General features: G+C 44.3%; 1 protein-coding gene across 1 annotated transcript in view; it reads right to left on the reverse strand.

The window, feature by feature from the left end:
• Positions 1-6,977: 6,977 nt before the first annotated feature.
• Positions 6,978-13,583, reverse strand: part of CLCN7 (chloride voltage-gated channel 7) — a 35,469-nt gene continuing 28,863 nt past the window's right edge. The window contains exons 19-25 of the mRNA XM_069734735.1: positions 12,382-12,509; positions 12,022-12,107; positions 11,109-11,241; positions 10,772-10,831; positions 10,283-10,459; positions 10,128-10,208; positions 6,978-8,889 (exon numbers count right to left, since the gene is read on the reverse strand). Of these exons, the coding sequence (XP_069590836.1) occupies positions 8,803-8,889; positions 10,128-10,208; positions 10,283-10,459; positions 10,772-10,831; positions 11,109-11,241; positions 12,022-12,107; positions 12,382-12,509 (752 nt within the window). The 3' untranslated portion in view covers positions 6,978-8,802. The remainder of the gene's footprint in view (positions 8,890-10,127; positions 10,209-10,282; positions 10,460-10,771; positions 10,832-11,108; positions 11,242-12,021; positions 12,108-12,381; positions 12,510-13,583) is intronic.

The raw sequence follows: 13,583 nt of genomic DNA on the forward strand, positions 1-13,583 counted from the left end.
ACCCACCTCTGTACATAGTCAGAATTTATTTTGCTTAATAAAGTTTAAAAAAAAAATCTAATATATAAAGCTGAATGTGTGTGTGTGTGTGTGTGTGTGTGTGTGTGTGTGTGTGTGTGTGTGTGTGTGTGTGTGTGTGTGTGTGTGTGTGTGTGTGTGTGTGTGTGTGTATGTCCGGGATTGGCATCTGCACCGTCGCAGCTACAGCCACAAAATTTTGCACAGTCACACGTATGGACCCCGAGAGCGTCATAGGCTATGTTGTGAGGCGAAATTTTAGCCCCGCGTGTTCCAATTCACCAAACAATTTTACCCCTATCTACATAATGGGGAAAAAGGGAAAGGAAAAGTGTTGGAGGCGTCGTAGCTACAGCCACAAAATTTTGCACAGTCACACGTCTGGACCCCGAGAGCGTCATAGGCAAAGTTGTGAGGTGAAATTTTAACCCTGCGCTTTCCAATTCACCAAACAATTTTGCCCCTATCTACATAATGGGGAAAAGTGAAAGGAAAAGTGTTGGAGGCAAATTGACAGCTGCCAGATGTGAACAAGGGGGACTTAAAGAGTGAGAGCGATGGCGCCAAAGAGTATATACCGTACAGTTGCTAAGGTGGGGTCCCGTCATGGGATACTCACCACACACGGGGATATGGATACACACAAAATGCGCCACACACTACCACGTGCTTGAACACATATACCACCCTCAGCACACATTTCACCACACATACACCAACCTCGCCACATAAAAGTCGAAACACAAAAGTCGGCGCTCAAAACTCACCACGCGCAAAACTCGCCACATGCAAAAACTAGGCTCACGCAAAAATCGCCACAAGTGCAAAACTCACCTCATGGAAAACTCGCCACACGCAAAACTTGCACACGCGGAAAAATTGCCACATGCACAAAAGTTGCAACACATGCAAAAGTTGCCTCACACAAAACTTGCACATACTCAAAAGGCACCACACATAAAACTCGCCACGCGCAAAACTAGCCATGCGCTAAACTTGCTGCACACAACTTGCTACACTAACCTGTCACATGCAACTCGACACACAAAAAGTTGCTAAACGCATGTCGCCACACAAAACTCATCTCACAAAAGTCGCTACATGCATGTCACCACACGCAACTCAACACACACAACTTGACAAACGAAACTCGCCCTAAAACACACACAAGTCTGGTATTATCCTTCAAAAATAAAAATCTGATTAATAAGCAGACAAATTACAAGAGCAACAAATGTTCCATATAGGAAATACGGCAGCTGTCAGTCACATGACCTGTCTATTATGTGTATGTGTGAGGTAATATATACTGCCAGGGGGAGGGCTTCCTGTTGGCTGGGGATTTATCAGGCTGCCAATTTAGCTTACAAATACTGAGGTAAAAATACTGACCAAATAACGTGTGAACGAGGTCTAATACAGGAGGAGATGACACACAGGTATATACTATATACAGGAGAGATGACACAGGTATATACTATATACAGGGGAGATGACACACAGGTATATAGTATATACAGGAGATGACATACAGGTATATGCTATATATAGAAGATGACATACAGGTATATACTATATACAGGGGAGATGACACACAGGTATATACTATATATAGGAGATGACATACAGGTATATACTATATACAGGAGATGACATACAGGTGTACACTATATATAAGGGAGATGACAAACATGTATATACTGAGGTGAAAATGAGAGGTGAGAGGTGAAAATGAAAAGGTGTGAGTGCAAAATGATAGGAGTGAGGGAAAATAGTGGAGTGATCAGAAAATGACAGATGTGAAGTCGAAATGACAAGTGTTAGGGGGGAATGAGAGGAGTGAGGGGGAAAATAAGAGGAGTGAGGAGGAAAAAGTGAGGTGCTATAACTAACCACAGATATTTACTATGCCCAGGCAACGCCGGGCTCTTCAGCTAGTATATATATATCATTGACGTCTTCTAGATTTTTATTGCTCTTCCCACATCACAGTTTTTGACTCCGCCGTTTTGTAACCCTGCGCAGCTCACAGGGGGCGGGGCTGCTGTGTGATTGACAGCTCTGCTTTTGTCACAATCCTGCCCTGGCAGATCACAGCACACAGCCTGGTCTGCAGGCACATGTAACATTTTACAATTCTGATGCCATAAGGTTTGATGAAGGGAAAAAAAAAAATCTAAGATATAACAAAGCGAAAGGTAAAGGGGTTGTCCACCTTCGGAGACTTTTTATTTTGCTTTACATTTAGATTTCATTAATAGTGTTGCACCATTTGACTTCTACAATCTCCATGCTGCACTGTCTATTGTCAGCTGCGGAATGAGTTCACTGAGATTCTGTCAGCGAGCTCATTCTGTCGTCTTACAGGAGAGTCTTTAGATCATTTATCTGTCCCCCCCCCCCACACCGAACTCCTCCTCTGCTGATTTATGGCCATAGACCACATCAAAGTTGAATGTTAAGAAAAACAGAGGATGTAAAACCAAAACAATATAATTTTTTAATGAAACCCAATTGCAAAAAAAAAAAAAAAAAAAAAAAAAGTTTAGCCCCAAACACATGCATTTAACAAAAAAAAATTATATATATATATATATATATATATATATATATATATATATTTGTATTAATTATCTGATACGTGTCACTTTGATTAAAAAATAAAAATGATATATAGTTTTTTTCCTCCTCCAGCCATATAGTTGTATGACGGCTTCTTTTTTGCAGGACGGGTTGTACTTTTGAATGACGCCATTCATTCTGCCACATACTGTACTGGAAAACAGGAGAAAAAAAAAAACTGTAAAAAAAAAAAAAAGTGCAATTCCACAATGGTTTTTGGGGTTTTGTATTTACCATGTTCACTATATGGTAAAACTGACCTGCTAATATGGTTCCCCAGGTCACTACGAGCGCGCAGACACCAAACATGTGAGGGTTATTTTTCTATTATTTAGGTTGGGGAAAATAAAAACAGAAATTTATCCCCCCAAAAATTAACTTTTGTTTTCATTTTCCAAAACTTGTAACATTCTCATTTTTTTGGAATCTGAGGCGGGGGAGGGGAGCCTATTTTTTTACGTTTTTATTGACGCCATGTTTTTTTTTTTTTAAGGTAGATTCAAGGTTTTGATCGCCTTTTATTGCAATGTTGCGGTGACCAAAAAAAAAAAAAAAAATTATTCTGGCGTTTGATTTTTTTTTTCTTTTAATGCAGTTTACTGATCAGATTAATTGACTTCAGATTTTGATAGATCGTATTTTTCTGAATGCAGTGATATCAAATATGTGTAAATTTTTATGGCTTTATTTTAAAGGGGGTGGGTGATTTGAATGTTTTTTTATTTTTACAAATTTTTTTTTTTTTACTGTATTTAACCCCTTCATGACCTTGGGATTTTTCGTTTTTCCGTGTTCGTTTTTCACTCCCCTCCTTCCCAGAGCCATAACTTTTTTATTTTTCCGTCAATTTGGCCATGTGAGGGCTTATTTTTTGCGGGACGAGTTGTACTTTTGAACGACATCATTGGTTTTAGCATGTCGTGTACTAGAAAACGGGAAAAAAATTCCAAGTGCGGTGAAATTGCCAAAAAAAGTGCAATCCCACACTGGTTTTTTGTTTGGCTTTTTTGCTAGGTTCACTAAATGCTAAAACTGACCTGCCATTATGATTCTCCAGGTCAGTACGAGTTCATAGACACCAAACATGACTAGGTTATTTTTTATCTAAGTGGTGAAAAAAAATTCCAAACTTTGCTAAAAAAAATAAAATAAAAACATTGCGCCATTTTCCGATACCCGTAGTGTCTCCATTTTTCGTGATCTGGGGTCGGTTGAGGGCTTATTTTTTGCGTGCCGAGATGATGTTTTTAATGATAGCATATCGGTGCAGATACGTTCTTTTGATCGCCCGTTATTGCATTTTAATGCAATGTCGTGGCGACCAAAAAAACGTAATTCTGGCGTTTTGAATTTTTTTCCCGCTACGCTGTTTAGCGATCAGGTTAATGCTTTTTTTTAGTTGATAGAATGGGCGATTCTGAGCGCGGCGATACCAAATATGCGTAGATTTTATATTTTTTTTATTGATTTATTTTGATTGGGGCGAAAGGGGGGTGATTTAAACTTTTATATTTTTTTTATTTTTTTAACATTTTTTTTCAACTTTTTTTACTTTTGCCATGCTTCAATAGCCTCCATGGGAGACTAGAAGCAGGCACAGCACGATCGCCTCTGCTACATAGCAGCGATCTGCTGATCGCTGCTATGTAGCAGAAATGGAGGTGTGCTGTGAGCGCCGACCACAGGGTGGCGCTCACAGCCACTGGCGATCAGTAACCATAGAGGTCTCAAGGACCTCTATGGTTACAATGGAGACGCATCGCCGACCCCCGATCATGTGACGGGGGTCGGCGATGACGTCATTTCCGGTCGGAAGCGGTAGTTAAATGCCGCTGTCTGCGTTTGACAGCGGCATTTAACTAGTTAATAGGTGTGGGCAGATCGCGATTCTGCCAGCGCCTATTACGGGCACATGTCAGCTGTTCAAAACAGCTGACATGTCCCGGCTTTGATGCGGGCTCACCGCGGAGCCCTGCATCAAAGCAGGGGATCTGACCTCGGACGTACTATCCCGTCCGAGGTCAGATAGGGGTTAATAGTTCCTTTAGGGGGCTTGAATCTGAGATCATCTGATCGTCTCTGCTACACATAGCAAGGCTACAGCAAACATCACGATCTTCTATGAATGCCGGCCACGTGCCGACGTTCACAGGAGGTTTGTGATGAGAGGCACGGGGGTGTTCAGCAGCCCCCAGATCCATGACAACCCATTGGCGCCCCATGATCATTTGACGGACGGCATCAATGATACGCTTCCTGTCTGCGTGTGTGATCATCCAATTAAAGGGCACAGAGACAAAACCTGAGTCCCGGCGCCACCTGCTGGTCAGATAATGAACTAAATTTATAATAAATTACTAGGGATGAGGGGCCGTGCTCGGTGATATTCTTATCACTCGAGTATCATGATGCTCGAATCTGTGCCCTGCATGTTTGGCACCTCTTACACAGCCAATAAGCATGCGGAGATTGCCAGCGTGTCACTGTAATGCCGCAGCCATCTTGGTTGTGGCATTATTGTGATTGGCTGGCAGTATGACATCATCAGGGATTATAAAAGGCGAGGCGCCGTCCGGCACACTAACGCCATTGTACAGCTGTGGCACTTCGTATTGGAGGGAGACGGTGATTGTCCAGGCCTGTGTGCACAGTATAACAAATCAGAGGCCTGTAGTGTAGATACGGTGGCTGGAGCGGAGCCATCATACTAGCAGCCCTTCTAAGGGCTAATCCTGCGCTTTGCTATTTGTATCACATACAACTGTCCCTGGGCTAAATGCAGAATGTAGGAGCAGGGAGAGTGGCAGAATACAGTCTCTAGGCAGCAGGGCCGGCTCCGAGTTCTCGTGGGCCCTGGGCGAAAAACTCTCTGTGGGCCCCTTTAACACATACCACAAGTCAGACACAGCAGAGAAATATAGGTATAGTACAAAGCCAAAGATTTCACTTCTTACATTACATGAGTGATATCTATTGTAAATTCTACAAAAGGTCATAAACTGGACATTATAGCCCTCCATACAGTATTATAGGCACCACATAGTCCTCCATACAGTATTATAGGCACCACATAGCCCTCCATACAGTATTATAGGCACCACATAGCCCTCCATACAGTATTATAGGCACCACATAGTCCTCCATACAGTATTATGGGCCCCACATAGTCCTCCATACAGTATTATGGGCACCACATAGTGCTCCATACAGTATTATAGGCACCACATAGTCCTCCATACAGTATTATAGGCACCACATAGTCCTCCATACAGTATTATGGGCCCCACATAGTCCTCCATACAGTATTATGGGCCCCACATAGTCCTCCATACAGTATTATGGACACCACATAGAAATCCATACAGTATTATAGGCACCACATAGTCCTCCATACAGTATTACAGGCACCACATAGACCTCCATACAGTATTACGGGCCCCACATAGTCCTCCAAACAGTATTATGGACACCACATAGTGCTCCATGCAGAATATTGTGCCCCATATAGTGCTCCATACAGTATTATGGGCCCCACATAGTCCTCCATACAGTATTATGGGCCCCACATAGTCCTCCATACAGTATTATGGGCCCCACATAGTGCTCCATACAGTATTATGGACACCACATAGTGCTCCATGCAGAATATTGTGCCCCATATAGTGCCCCATACAGTATTATAGGCACCACATAGTCCTCCATACAGTATTACAGGCACCACATAGACCTCCATACAGTATTACGGGCCCCACATAGTCCTCCAAACAGTATTATGGGCCCCACATAGTCCTCCATGCAGAATAATGTGCCCCATATAGTGCTCCATACAGTATTATGGGCCCCACATAGTCCTCCATACAGTATTATGGGCCCCACATACGGTATATACATTTTCATCCATACATTTCTGTAGTATATAACACTCCTAAAAAGCATTGCAAAATGTTTCTGGATTCAATTACTCATCCATACAGTATTACGTGCTTTGTGCTAAATATTAAAAACCGCTTGGCCTCGTCACAAAATATTTTTGTTAAAAAATAAATTGTCATATAACTGTAGAACCTGCTTTGTGTGAAATTGCGTCGGTTTGAAATAGAAAAAAAAATAAACTTGTCATGCTACAAGTGTAGAAATTTGGTCTCTCAGTACCCGGTCCCCAGCCGCCACTATCACATCAGCCGGAAAGCTCTGCAGCACTGCCGGAAAAAAAAGCTCGACTTTCCCATTGACTCCCATTATACTCGTTAATCGCAACGAGTATTAGGAATTGCAACGAGCACCCGAGCATTCTAGTGCTCGCTCATCTCTATAAATGACAAAACTCCAGAGAAATGTCGCAGGTAAACTAAACGGTTTATTGAAACAGCAGCACATTCTAGAACAGAATCCGATAAAAGAAATCAATGTTGAAAGCTGGACGACGATCATACAAGCATCCGCACAGACACGTCCTTCCATGCACTCTCGCACACCAATGGGGTCTTGTTCAAATTAATAATAAAAAAATAAAAAAAACCCCTGTAAAAACGTTGCAATATTTGGCTTTTATAGCAAGTAGTCACTTAGTGAAAATGTTTGTCTGGTCCCTGCTGGTGGCCCAGGAGCCGGAGCACAAAGCAAAGCAGCATCACCGCTGCCGTGTGCTGAATCAAGAGGAGTGTAGAAATAATCAAAATCAACTAGGATTCATTAATAGAAAATAAAAACAAAAAAAAAAAACACAAACAAAAAAAAAAAAAAAAAAAAAAATGCCTAACTTAGGTCAGAAGATCAGATTAAATAAAGTACTGGAATCTAGAACCTGACTGCAAAAGAAAATCCTCAGGGGCGGGGCAACATATTCAAATCTGATTGGTCAATAAGGGCTCTACCACTGTAACCAGCCCTGGAGGAGCAGCAGAGATTTTCTTTGGGCAGAACTGAAGATTTTAGGAAGTTCCGCAAGCTGTAAATACAATTTTTTTTTTGCCAACTAATGATAGTTTAGTTTAGTTTATAGTGGTTACAATACTTGAAGAACTAAGTGTGCTCCAAGCAATCCTCAAGCCGCCCTACAACACCATATCAATATAGTGAAACCCATTATTTAAGTCGAAAAACTGGGGGGGGGGAAATATATAAAAAAAAGTGTGCTCTAAAAATGAGATTAACAAAATTTAATTATATAGATATATATTTTTTTTAATATTTATTTTGCCTTTCTTGGTCACATACACCCAACATCTAATAATTGCGGAATTAAACTAAAGGAATAAAATAAAGTAACACAAAAGTGGCGTCAGATATAGCTCCGCCCCCCGCTTTGTACCGCTACACCTTCTCCCATGATGCTCAGCTCTCTTTAGGCCGGTCAATGCATATTTTGCGCTGCTCCTGACCGATTCTATCAAACCTGAAAGCAAAAAAAGTCGCCCCCTACAGGCCTTGGAGTAAATAAAAATTAATTAAAACGGAATCTGGAGGCTCTGCTGTGCGAAATATACTTTTTTTTTTTTTACATTTTGTAATGTTTTGACATAAAAACAATTCCCCCCTCCCCCATTTTTTTAAAGAGATATCGTCCATTTTCTGTGCATGGGTTGATAAGACTGCTGCGTTCCTGGGAATTCTGACGGATTAATGAGCAATTACCATGGATACGAGGACCTACAGCTGATAGTAAACTACTACTCCCAGCAGGTCGTGACTGCTTGCATGTTAGGAGTCGTAGTTTAGCGACAGCTTGGAGGCCACAGCTCGAGGGAAGTCCATCGTTTCGCAGTATAAATCCATTTGGTTTAAGTCATGCTATGCTCCAATCACATCCAGAGCTGCGTTCATAATTCTGTGCAGTGCTCTGCTGACCGGCTCATGATTCACTGTACGCATGGAGAGAAGGCATTCTGATGCAGCTTTGGATGTGACTGGAGCACAATACAACAAGGACGTGTGAAGGTAACATCGGCGGGATGGATGAACCGGAGCTGCGTACTCTTCGCGGCCGGTTCCTGAGCGGAGGTTTGGTGGATGTTGGTGTGAGAGGCCGCTCGTGTGTTCACTTTCGGCAGTGGAGGTCGCCTCCGGTGCAGTCAGGTCCTGGCAGTGCGGAAAGTTCTCAGACCTGCTAAGTGTCCGCTTCAAGAAAAGGAGAAGAACAGAAAATGGTGGCGCTGGGCGGCATCACGTCTGCGCCAGGCTCAGCTCCTCCAGCCCGTTCTTCCCAATACGATAGCGAGCAAGATCTTTTCTGGTGACCAGACCCACGACCTGCGAAAATCGGGAAACAGAGCGCAGCTGAGAAGGGCGAAACGCAGCAGAAACATGGTCGAGTATGGGTGAAACAACATGTAAGATGGTAAAGGAAAAAGGTGAAAAGCAAAAGACACGTGAGAAGGAAGCACAGGCGAAACACGGCGAGAACGTGACGGTGACGCGTAAGGGTGAAACAGGGAGTAATATGGACAAAAGAGTAGGGGAAGGACAAGTGGGATGGAAGCATAGGCGAAACACGCCAAGAATGTGACGATGACGTGTAAGGGTGAAACACCGTGCAAAGATGAAGGTGAAAAGGAAAAGACAAGTGAGAATTAGGCACAGGCGAAACACGGCGAGAACGTGACGAGTAAGGGTGAAACACAGGGCGTAATATGGACAAAGGAGTAGGGGAAGGATGAAGGTGAATAGGAAAAGACAAGTGGGATGGAAGCACAGGCGAAACACGGCGAGAATGTGACGATGACGAATAAGGGTGAAACACCGTGCAAAGATGAAGGTGAAAAGGAAAAGACAAGTGAGAATTAGGCACAGGTGAAACACGGCGAGAATATGACGGTGACGAGTAAGGGTGAAACACCGTGCAAAGATGAAGGTGAATAGGAAAAGACAAGTGAGAATTAGGCACAGGCGAAACACGGCGAGAATATGACGGTGACGAGTAAGGGTGAAACACCGTGCAAAGCTTACAAGGATGAAGAAGGTGAAAAGGAGAAGACAAGTGAGAAGGAGGCACAGGCGAAACAGAGAGAACGTGTAAGGGTGAAACATGTAAGATAGGAAAGGAAGACAAAGCAAAAGACACGTGGGACAGAAGCGCAGGTGAAACACAACGAGAACGTGGTGAAACAACGTGCAAAGCGTGTACGGATGAAGGTGAAAAGCAAAAGACGAGTAGGATGGAAGCACAAAAGAAATTCACCTGGGAAGCAAACAGACAAAAAGCAGCGAGCATGTGGGGGTGAGCGCGAAGGCAAAATATGACGTGCAAAGGAAGGGTCACCCAGATCAAAAGACAAAAAGCAGAAGCCAAGGAGAAAGCAGCTCAGGCGAAACGCAGCAAGAAATGAGCAGGAAGGAGGAGGAAGAAAAAGGAGAGATGACGTAACAGGCAATGGGTAGAAAGAACGGAGAAAGCATGAAGGTAGGGCCCAAAGGCGGAGGGAGCAGCAGGCGAGGGAGGCCAGGGCTAATGGAGTCGCCTACAGCAGGGCGACACCTGGGGGACTCACCCGATTGCGATCATCCACCACCACCAGGTGCCGGAGGCCGAGCGCTCGGAATAGTTTGAAGACCCGCGGTAACGAGGCCTCCTGTAAATCACAAGTGTAAGATCATCACCACGATCCCGACATCGCGGGGCAGATGCCGGGCCTGAACGCCGTACCTGGGGCACTGTGTACGGGGTGGGGTTCATGAACTCCGTCAGGTCCATCAGACAGTCGCACTCGTCCTGAGACACGTGAATGGACTGGATGGGGGGGAAGCGGGGGTACGCGTCCCGGAAATCTTTCAACTTCAAGCGCCGCTGGATGAGACTTAGATTTTCCCGCTCAACGAAGACCTAAATAAACCACAAAAAAAAAGGTCCTGACTCATCCATGAGCGACGCTGAACCCCAGGTTATCAAATTACAGGTGGACTCTGAACCCCTGAAAAGAGAAACTGTGCTAGGAAAAAAAAAGTATACATTTTTTTTTTTTTTTTTTACGTGCTGCAATTTTCATGTCAGCCACCAGATGTCACTATAATCATCTTCACAGGGAGACAGATGTCATCGCCCATCTCAATTCCCCAAACTTTATTAAACACGCCCACAAAATTAAGCCACACCCCTCCATTCAAATTTGTAGGTTAGTCATCCAGAGGGCCGCACCTTGTGTTTCAGGAGGACGATCAGCTGGGACCTCAGGATTAATCCGCATAATCGCGGAGCCTGTCAGCAAAAAAAATAAAAATTATGATCCAACACAACATTTTATTTAAAGGGTATGAAAACTTTCGCAATTTGCGGTTTATTGCATCTAAAATAAACAAAAAATACATGAAGCAATTTCGCAAATTGTCTAGATTAAAAATGTCCCCCCGTTTTCTGTATGCAGCTCCCATGCAGACTTGATAGTCTGATTTTGGGGTCACTTGTTGCACTTTCGTCTCCGGCCTGTAGGGTACCAGACGATATGACGTGGGGGACACGACGCACATTCGCTCACCTGACCAGTATTCCCGCTGTTCTCCACCACAGGAAAGCCATTGTGGTTGGATGTGGTTTGGCTCAGAATCTCCACGATGAGGCCGACCTTCTCCCTCCTGCGCAGACACGTCACCGGCGTACTCATCACTTCTCTGATATCGGGGCGGAAAAACAACATTTTAGGAACTTGAAATAATAATTATAAAAAAAAAAAAAAGAAAAGCTGTAAAGACATAAAAATACCACCAGGTGGCAGCAGAGCTCAGAAAATCCGTACACAGCTTCACTTACTACCCAGAGTACAGATGTGGCCACAGGGTCCTAAAGGGGGTAGGCTACGGAAAAAACTGCTCCTTCCAGAAACAGCGCCTCCTCATGCCATAGGCTGTGTTCGGTATTGCAGCCCAGCCTCAATTCCCTTATGAATACATTCATCCCTTCTACTAACAGGAGAGACGAGAGGGATTCCAGGACCTCACAAATCCCAGTGGATTTATTTAACCATGTCATGACCGGGGCGATTTTTCACTATGTATCCCATCTGTCAGTTTAGTTGCTCCTCCCTTCACTCTTTTCATGGTTGGAAATATCAGATATTTCCAGATAACCCGACCATAGAAAATCCGCGGATCACTATTAATGGCGGCGTGAAATGTGCGGAACGGTTCTAGATCATAGGAAGTTATCAGAATCTAAACTGACACGAGGTCATGCTTAAAGGGGCACACGCCACCGAGAAGACGCGGACACGGTGACACCCACAGGATTGTGGCCATGTCCGGTACTACAGACCTCCGCCCATAGAATGGGCTGCAGTACTGGTGGTGGCCACACTCTCTGGATGGCGCTGTGCCTCCTATAGTAATTCCGGGTACAGGGGGCGCCACACACGCATATGACGGGTTTACAGACCAGAATGGGGGGCAACTGACCTGGCCGCCAGGGAGTGCGAGGTGACGGGGGCCTCCCAGTGCAGGAACGGGACACTCTGCAGCTTGATGTGAAGATCGTACAGGCCCTGGATGGCACAAAGGAAAACCATGAAAACACCTGACGTCTCCGAGCTCCATTCACTGACAGAAAGCAGAGATCTTGGGGGGGGGGGGGGGGGGGGAAGAAAGTGTTATCTGGTTTACAAAAACAAAACAAAAAAAAAAAACTACTTGATAAAAGAGCGCCCCCTGCCTGTCTGGAGGACTCGACATATACTGTATATACGCATTACATGGTCACCCACTGTGTAATGCCTCAATTCTCCCATGGTGGCGCTGTAGAGGAATCACATTACTGACCTCAATAAACAGGTCTCCGACTATCTTCGCCGTGATGAGGACGAGCATGATCGGGAAACCATAGGTGACATTTCCGGTGGCTTCTACCATGATGACGGTGAGGCTGAGCGTCATCCTGACAATCCCGCCTGTAACCCGGGGAATATGGGATATTAGGACAAACACACATCGGGGGGTTGGGAGCATAGGAGGGAAGCACTGGGACGTCACTATTCACTAATATGTCCCCAGTGTCTGAAATATCTGCGGCCAATATCCAAAATAAGCTCCCCCTAGTGGTGAGACTATAAATCTGTATGTAATGAGCTCCCCCTAGTGGTGAGACTATAAATCTGTATGTAGTGAGCTCCCTCTAGTGGTGGCTGTATAAATCTGTATGTAGTGAGCTCCCCCTAGTGGTGAGACTATAAATCTGTATGTAGTGAGCTCCCCTTAGTGGTGAGACTATAAATCTGTATGTAGTGAGCTCCCCCTAGTGGTGGCTGTATAAATCTGTATGTAGTGAGCTCCCCCTAGTGGTGAGACTATAAATCTGTATGTAGTGAGCTCCCTCTAGTGGTGGCTGTATAAATCTGTATGTAGTGAGCTCCCCCTAGTAGTGGCGACTGTATAAATCTGTATGTAGTGAGCTCCCCCTAGTGGTGGCTGTATAAATCTGTATGTAGTGAGCTCCCCCTAGTAGTGGCGACTGTATAAATCTGTATGTAGTGAGCTCCCCCTAGTAGTGGCTGTATAAATCTGTATGTAGTGAACTCCCCCTAGTGGTGGCTGTATAAATCTGTATGTAGTGAGCTCCCTCTAGTGGTGGCTGTATAAATCTGTATGTAGTGAACTCCCCCTAGTGGTGGCTGTATAAATCTGTATGTAGTGAGCTCCCTCTAGTGGTGGCTGTATAAATCTGTATGTAGTGAGCTCCCTCTAGTGGCGACTGTATAAATCTGTATGTAGTGAGCTCCCTCTAGTGGCGACTGTATAAATCTGTATGTAGTGAACTCCCCCTAGTGGTGGCTGTATAAATCTGTATGTAGTGAGCTCCCTCTAGTGGCGACTGTATAAATCTGTATGTAGTGAACTCCCCCTAGTGGTGGCTGTATAAATCTGTATGTAGTGAACTCCCCCTAGTGGTGGCTGTATAAATCTGTATGTAGTGAGCTCCCTCTAGTGGTGACTGTATAAATCTGTATGTAGTGAGCTCCCTCTAG

Source organism: Ranitomeya imitator, chromosome 7 (genome assembly GCF_032444005.1).
Source record: "Ranitomeya imitator isolate aRanImi1 chromosome 7, aRanImi1.pri, whole genome shotgun sequence".
Classification (NCBI taxonomy): Eukaryota; Metazoa; Chordata; class Amphibia; order Anura; family Dendrobatidae; genus Ranitomeya; species Ranitomeya imitator.